This window comes from Protopterus annectens, chromosome 7.part0 (genome assembly GCF_019279795.1).
Source record: "Protopterus annectens isolate FY-2018-M chromosome 7.part0, PAN1.0, whole genome shotgun sequence".
Lineage (NCBI taxonomy): Eukaryota > Metazoa > Chordata > Ceratodontiformes > Protopteridae > Protopterus > Protopterus annectens.
The window spans coordinates 1,936,259,376-1,936,268,346 of NC_056739.1; the positions used below are offsets into that span (position 1 = coordinate 1,936,259,376).

Here is an 8,971-nt window from a genome sequence, read left to right on the forward strand (position 1 = left end):
AAAAACATGTGGCAAAATCTGGACATTCTGCAAAAATCTGTACAGTTGAGAGGTATGGTAAGCATGTCTTCCTTTTTCCTTTAGGTGAATAGTTATTACTTCATCTGATGACAGGGCTGCCATTTTTTCAGAGGGGGAACTTCCCAAGCAGTTCTAAAAATAAATTAATTCTACATATGTCAGATGAATTTGACAAGTTTAGAGCTGGAAAGGACTCCTTCTTTAATAGAGTTTTTGTCAGAAATTATTGCGTTCTCTCTGTACCATGTCACAAACCTTCCTGAAGGTTTATCACATTTGATATCAAGCTGGTAAAAAAAAATAACCATGTTTCTCTTTCCATTTCCTCAAGCACACGAAAAATTATTGCATTATGTCTTCCTTTCCTGGTTTTCTTGGTCATGCACCATATTCAGTAGCTAGTTTGTTTTAGCAAAAATTCAGTGTGGTTTCTTGTTCAATCTGTCTTCCCTTATTGTCATTTAAACTTATTTCCATATTGTCTGCATGAATATTTTGTTGTTGGATCATAATTTTAGATGTTCAAGCTATTTGTTGCCCATTTTCTTGTATACAGTCTACCTCTTTTATCTGTATTGTCTGTTTTAAGGATAATTCTTGTATGGTTGCCTCCTGGAAATCCTTCATTGAAGAAATGGCCTCTTACCTAGTAGTTTTGGAAACACATTTTCTTCATGTAAACTGTTACAACATACTTTGACAGGATTAACATAGTATATCACTTTTGATCTACATTAAGAAGTAAACACTGAAAACAGTAATTATTGATAACTCGGTGGATTTATTGTGCTCATTGTCTTTTGTCCTCCTGTACCCTGTTTATTGATAGTAAGTTGGTAATTATATATGTATCATAATTCACTTTCTTTTATGGGAGCACTGTGTTTTTCTTTATTTGTTTTCTCATTTGCATTTGTTAACTGGCTAGGTCATCTGATCTGAAGATACTTTTTGATCATCCCCTATGCTATATGGCATATACACTAGAAGTACCAGTAACATTAGGTTGTATGTCAGAATTATATACACATGATCATGTGGATCATGTGTGAACCTGTGGAAGAAGGCTGACAATGAGAAGATAAACAATGATTTCTTATGAAATAATTACATTTTGTTTAATTATGTCATCAAATCTCAGACAAGTTATTTAGGTAGAAATCTCTTCTTGTAGGGCTCATTTTTGTTCTGCTGATACCTAATAATCTCATTGAAGCTTCCATTTTCCTTAAATAATACCTTTATTATTGTCTGTGATACTAATAAGTGTGTTATGGCTTTTTAACTTAAATCATTTATGAATTCCTAAGTTAGTACACAGCCACCATTTTGTATACCAGTCTTTGGTCAGTAAAATGTTCTGTTCCAGATTAAAAAAAAAATGGGCAAGTATAGTGGGGCTGATGAACTGAGAAACTGAGAGTGAGTTTTTGTCCCAGTCTAATGCTGTTCCTTAAATAGGACAGTAGTTACTGGGCATAGGAATGTATGCAGTAATTTGTTCATTGTCACAGCTGCTGCCCAAACTTACATGTGTGTGCACTTTCAACACAAACACTCATACTTTCACCTATCTACCCTAACCCACACCTAAAACTTCCAAACACACTCGTATACTCTCAAATACCTACCCAAAACCCTTAAAAAAATTCACTTTTAATCTCCAGCCAAATCCACACACCAAACTGTACATCAGGCACATAGTACATCCCACGTTATGTACTGGAACACCATAACCACAACTTCGACATTTCCGGATTCACGGTTATGAAGTTTCTGTATTTAGAAAATTTGACTTTATGATTTCGAAATACTGAAATTTGATATTTCAGTATTTCAAGATTATAAAGTGAAACTATATATATATATATATATATATATATATATATATATATATATATATATATATATATATATATTATGATTGCTGTATATTGTGTACTAATATAGTTATTAATGTAGCTATATGTCAGGATGCCTGCAGATGTTATCAGATTCAAGTAGTTTGTAGTCAGAGCCCACACAGAGACTGCTATTCACAAGTTAGTGGCCATCTTGGATACCCCTGAACACGATTTTTGTTTATCTACTTTACTTTCAAACCTCTTAAGGTCAGCTATCAGTCCTTTCTATCCTTTTTGAGAATCAACCATCATACTATTGGTACATATCAGTTATCTGTTCAATTGTCCTTCCACTTGTATGAACTTTTCAAGTACTACTTGATTTAATGCCTCACTTTGCTCAGTAGCAGCACTCTGTGGTGGGTGCTGTATTAAAATATTTTCTGTACCTTTTTGTATTCTTGAGACTTCTTCCCTTAAAAAGATCAAGTATCTTTGAAAGCCTTCTTGCTCTATTATCACAAAACACTTCCCTACAAAATCTTGATGAGAAATTCTCTGAGCATCAGTAGTTCACAGAAAAAGAAGTCAGAGTATAATGCCAAATGCTTTTCTCCATAGGAAATCATTGCTGGTGCAATTTCTAATTGTGTGCTGACAATGATTCACTTTTTAGGAAGATTTTTCCCATTTTTGAATAAGTTTGGCTGTGGAGTTGGTACATATAAGTTGGGGTAGGTTGGGCGGTGCGGGGGGGGGGGGGGCTTGCTCCCTTACAAAAAAAAAAAAAAAAAAACAAGAAAAAGGGAGTTGTTCACCCTTTTGGTTTTGGGGCATTTTTTTTTCATTCTGCTGAAGTGTCAACATTCAGGAAGTCTGTATTTCATATTAGAACCATCACTGAACCATCTCCAAGCCATGAACAAAAACAAAAATAGTTTCAGTACTCTGTTACCTGGAACTTCATTTTGTATTTTTGTGATGCACCTTTATAGTCAGATTTTTAATAGCTCAGAGTCCATTTGGAATTATTGTCATATTTTTCTTATCACTTTTAAGCAGTCAACAGTGATATGGATTTCAGACTGACTTTAACTTTGTCTGTCAAGATCAAGAAATGTGTCTTGCTTTTCTACTTCTAAGTTATATACATTTTGTAAAGCAGTTTGTGATCCACCAGACTTAACATATTCACTTGTGTTTGCTATCTATCAGAAATCGCCACCTGAGTTGTATCCCATTTGTATTAAAGCTTAAGTATATTTTTACACCACACCCAGTTTAGTAACCACACTGCTTGTTTTTCAGCATTCATTTGAATCACATTTTGACTTGTAGTACCGCTTTGCTGTATGTTAATGGCCTCTTCTGCTATACATGGTTATCGGCACACTGCTTGGTTTCATTTTGTATTTTAGGTATACTTAGTGCTTCAGATCTGCTAGTCTGAAACTTACACAGAACCCAGTGGCATACCTGTGACTCAGTAACACTCTTTTTATTTCCCTCTGCATTTTAACAGTTTATCTTTGTTATAAACTAATAAACATTTACCTTATGTGTAGTTATTGTTGCCTGCTTTATTTATTTTATATTTCATCTGTCAGTGCAATTAGTGTTTTTCAACCAACAAAGTTTGCTAGGTTTCAGTATTATATTTTTACAACACAGTGCCCCTTTAACACCTAACAGCTCATGCAGTAACAAGATTCATTAATTTGCTTTCTTATTTTATTTATTGTTTTTGTATATTTTAAGATATTGTAACTTTTCAGTTTTGATTTGAATACCAATTCACCAAGTATACATAAAGTTCACAACTTTGCCTCAATATTTGTCGGTAGTTGCTTCTGTGCCATGTTGTTTATAATCACCACTGAGTTAGCAAGAAGTGCCATCTTATATAAAACATTAAGGTACACAATGTTGCCACTGATACTTGCTATCTAACATAAATGGTTTTATGGATTAATATTGTTTTGAAGTATTATGAAATTATTATATGTGTAATTTGTGTAGAGTTGGCAAATCACATAACATCAGTATTCTGTGTACTGCTGTCATACATCATTAGAAAGCAGTCGAACAGGTGAACTATTCCCTCACTGATATTTTGGCTCTATATTATACACTTTCAGAGATATAGTCCTTTGTTTAGCCTTAACATATTATGTTTTTGGCAAACAAAATACAGTTTTTCTTTCATAAATCCCCACTACAAAATCAATATCTATAGACATGCCATTGATACTAGTCCCACCTATTGCCTGACAAAGAGCTGTCATATTTTTACATTTTTTTTGTAACTCACACCATTTATCAGATGTTATAAATTGAATGAACAATGTTTTCAGTAGGGGTTTAGAGAAAAACTCTCAAGAAGCAAGTGGTTTGCTGGTTTAAAAGACCTCAGGAAGCAAAGGTGTTAATTAGCTTCCTGCTGTTCAAGATTAAATTAGTTAAATAATTATTGTTGGTCAGTAAGTAAATTGTTAGACAAGTACCTATCCTTTACCTCTTCATGGAATGCACTTCAGGCATTTTATAATAGAACGTACTCAAGACTGTAAAATATCTAATATGGTACTCTTTAATGATAACCAATAGATACCAACCTAAGGCAATGTGATCTAAACAAGCTAGAGACCTGCTACAACAAAATCGCCAAATTCACCACAGGGGCATTCTACCATAGTCACCACTGTCTCTCACTTGCTGAACTGGGCTGGCTTGAACTCCCTCACCTCCTTCAGTGGTATCAACTCTCACTCACCCACAAACTAGTAAACCATCCACTAAATGTCCCATCCCTCCAGAATCTACTCCGACCCTATTGCACCACCAGACCACTAAGATCCAGCAGCAAAAATCACTTGCAGATCACTAAAGCCAATAACTCTGCTGGTGAAGCACTATTCTCTTGCACCATAGCCAAATTATGGAACTCACTCCCACCCACAATTACCTCCATACCATCATGCACCCACTTCAAAACTTTACTAAAAGCGCAACTAAAAACATGCTGGCTATGCCCTTGCAACTCCCACTGTAATATCATCCACCCCATCCATCCACTACCTTTCTTTCCACTCCACTAACTACCTTGATTATAGCAAGCTGAGATGCTCATAAGCCAGTACTTATTATACAGCACAAACTTCTTCTTCTTGTAACATTTGTTAATGTCTGGTATTCACTTCACAGATAAAGATTCTAGTTGTCTACTGATGTACTATGTTCTTCATCTGTAAATATGTTGTAAGTAATTGCTATGTAAATTGTTATTCACTATGTAATCCAATGTATATACTGTCTGTTTATTTTAACTGTGGAGCTTTTCTCCTCGGGCCTCCGCTGAAAATGGACCTATGTCCAGTCGGACACTCCCGGTCAACAAATTTAAATAAATAAATAAATAAATATAAATAAATAACAAACGATATCAGAAAAATAATTTAGTAGCCACCTGGGAGAAATTATTGCCAAATATTGTGATTCTGATTTAAATGCAGACTCTAGCCATGCCAGGATGAAAATGTTGAACTTATGGAAAGTCAACAGTAGAAAAAATGTGAAACTGGTTCAGGGGTAAGATTAAGAATGGTAGAAGAACTATGTAAATAAAACACAAACTCTGCTATCAAAGTCAATCACAGGATTGTTTTTTTTTTATGGAAAACTTTGATAAAACAAATGGTAGAGAAAAGCCACCATACTTTTTATAGAAGTGGCAGCTCAGGTTAATGAAAAAAATTATCTGCATTTACAAACTGCAATAAATCACATGGGTTGCAACGGAGTATGGGATAGAACAATATTAGAGATGTAGAAATAAGCAGTGGATATAATCAAGAAAGAGGAGGTCCATCCTGAGAAAGATATTGCAAACTCTGTTACTAAATTTAGTAAAGCCTTTCACTCATACAGTAGTGAGTGAACTGAAACTGAGGCATGCATATCAACATTTGAAAGAACGGATCATAATACTGGTTCAGAATATTGAAAAAAACAAAATCTTAGAAATAACAAATGGAGTTTAGGTAATGGGCTTAATACACATGTTAAAAAAAGCAGCTCTGAAAGAGGACTGAGTGATGGAAACCTATCAAAAATTATGAAAGCTGTCCAGCTGCTCTAGCTTCACCTCTGTTCAATCTTAAACACAAGGATAGAATTATAACTGGAGAATGAATGAAGGCAGATGTCATCCCACTTTACAAAACGAGAGAATCAGTAAACTATAAACAAGTTCATTTAAATTTAGTGGTTGGAAAATTGATAGAACCACATATAAACTATTTTGTGCCCAGGTATATCTTGGACATTGTGGAATAGATTCCAAAACAGCATGGACTTGTACGAAAAATATAATTTCAACCATATTTAGCAAATTTGTTAACTAATTCACCAACTAAATAAATATTGCAGGGTCAGTGTTCATGATCTAGATAAATGCTAACGGGATTTCTTGGTGGAGTCCTGTGAGGATGATTTATAAGATACTAAGGCTTATAACATATACAAGGATATTATATTTGGTTATGAGACTTATGAGAGTATTGAAGTTATCTGAATCCACAACAAATGTATGTGGATGGGAGATAACCAGCAAAAAGATTCTGTGTTTTATATTTTAATAAAACATACTTCACTGTAGAGTTTTATCTTTCTTTTACCTGAAATTTGGGTTGATGCTTCCTAAGCAGTATTCTTGCTATAACTTTTTTCTTGGTATTTGCAAATATTTACAATTTTTAGTGTTTTTAGATTTGATACAATTAAATAATATAATCTCAGCATTTTCTTCGAATGTTCCTTTGCTACTAAGGTAAAAACTAAGAGTATTAGCAAATGTTTATCTAGATGAATTTGTGTTATGTTATCTTTTGCCTGTTATTTTGCCTTTCAGTTTCTATGGCCTGACAGTATGGTTCCCAGATATGATCAGACATATTCAGAATGAAGAATACAAGTCCAAAGTGAAAATTTTTCATGGAGAACAAGTATTACACATGACCTTCAACTTCTCCTTAGACAACCAAATCCACAAAGATGGAAAATACTTCAATGATAAGTATGTATACTACATAGTTTGTAGTTATTATTTATTTATAACCAAATTTTTATATGACACTGAATAATTTGGACAATGTTTTAAATGCTTGATACTGATTTAATTATTATGAAAGGTTAGAAACCAGGGTAAAATACATTCGGTGACAAGACACCTTTTTCTATAAAAAATATTTGCCTAGGAAGAAATATGTGTTATTATTTTAGTAATGATTTTAAAACTAACCCCTCTATTACTCATTACTGTTCTTCACAACACACCCATAATACATACTGATGTAGTTCGAGTGAGATGCTTAGATGACAAAGAACAGAATAGCACTAGCTCAGTCATATTGTTACAGTAATAATCATCTCTGTACTCGGTCCATTATTATTTAACTTGTTTTTTTACAATCTGGATGAATAAATATGCAAGTGACTATAAAATAAGCCTTGTAATTACAAGTAATGATTATGAGGAAATTAATCAGTATTTGGAGAAACCTAGTGAATAGGATTTTAGTACTGGTATTTCTTTTAGTATTAACAAATGTAAAGTGATGTATTTTAGAAAGCATTTAGTAAAACAGGACATTATTTTACAGAATATAATAATGGAAGAAGTATCTCAATAAAATAGTATAGGTCTAATTGTTGGTAGCAACCCATCTTTTTCTAAACATCTTACTATAATAAAGAAGGCATTTAACACAAATGGGCTTGTTATTAAAAAATGTATTGAGTTGAAACATGGATTGTATAGTTATTGTTTACAGGACATTTATAAGACCATTGATGGAGTATAGTAATTCATTTTATATTTATTTATGTAGACATCTAATTAGGTTGGAAAGGGTCAAAAGAACATTTACTAAAACAATATGTATTTTATCTAGCCATGCATATACTGAAAGATGTAAAATGACTAATCTATATTCTTTACATTATATGTATTACATGGGAAAGATTATTCTTGACCTTAAAGCTAAAATAAGTGAGGAATTAAGAATGTTTGAGTAACATAAGATTGTAAATGATATAGTTGGTTTAAACAGAGGTAAGTTAAAACATTATTTTCTTACGCAATGCATTTCTGCTTCCTGGAATCACTTTCAATAATTTTATGTAATTTCAACTGTACTGATCAATTAAAAAAAATTAAATTGTTGGATTGGATCTAAAGTGTTCAGTCCATCATTTGGGGATTCTGTGTTCCTCAAAGGCCTTAGGGTCAGAACAAAGTGTGTGAACTTATGGATATGAAAATATACTGGGCAGGATTCACGATGGCTTGCACGGAGTCTAAGAGTTGTGTAAGACTCCATGCAGCCATAGCGATCCAGGAACAGCCCGAAATACCGTGTAAGAGACCAGCTAAAACGCCTCTTACACGGGCAGGGCGTGGATATGCTAATTACCTCACTTGCAGCCAAAAGGCATGCAAATGAGGTAGATTAGCGATCCACGAAGCAGAAACCAGCCCATGTAAGAGTCGTGTTAGGTGCAGAAATGTACTCAGTTGACAACTGAGTACGTTTCTGCAAATAACACAATGGAGCCATGACAGCTCCAAATAAAGTGTGCATATGTATCAGGCAGTATGCCAATGGCCAAATATGTGGCCATTGGCACAGTAACCTGATGCAAACATGAAATAAAATAAATATTTTTTTTCGGCGATCGTCAAGGTTTAAACCCAGCACAGCCCCGCGCAAAGGGGCTGCACTATATAAGACATAAAAATAAAGGTTTGAAACCCACAAATGTGAGTTTTATGCAATGCATGGATTTACAATGCAGGGACTAGCAGACCGAAAACAACATGGCCACCGTTTAGTGGTTGCTAAGGGGGGAAGCTGAGTGTAAGACACATAACTAAGCATTAGTAGGCAATCCTATGTAAATGAGTGGTAGGATAGTGAATCGCACTGTCACATAGCAAATGAGCCCATCCCGTGTAGTGTAAGAGTTAGATAAGGGGGAGTAACAGAGTAGGAGATAGGTGACATCACAGGGGGGAATGTTAGAAAGAAATCAAGCTCATTGGAAAG

At 34.1% G+C, this 8,971-nt stretch overlaps 1 protein-coding gene across 3 annotated transcripts in view; it reads left to right on the plus strand.

Moving 5' to 3' along the window:
- Nucleotides 1-8,971, plus strand: part of SV2B (synaptic vesicle glycoprotein 2B) — a 1,975,281-nt gene that overhangs the window by 1,711,074 nt on the left and 255,236 nt on the right. For all 3 annotated transcript variants that reach the window (XM_044078366.1, XM_044078367.1, XM_044078368.1), the window contains one exon: nucleotides 6,775-6,939. In XM_044078366.1, the coding sequence (XP_043934301.1) occupies nucleotides 6,775-6,939 (165 nt within the window). The remainder of the gene's footprint in view (nucleotides 1-6,774; nucleotides 6,940-8,971) is intronic.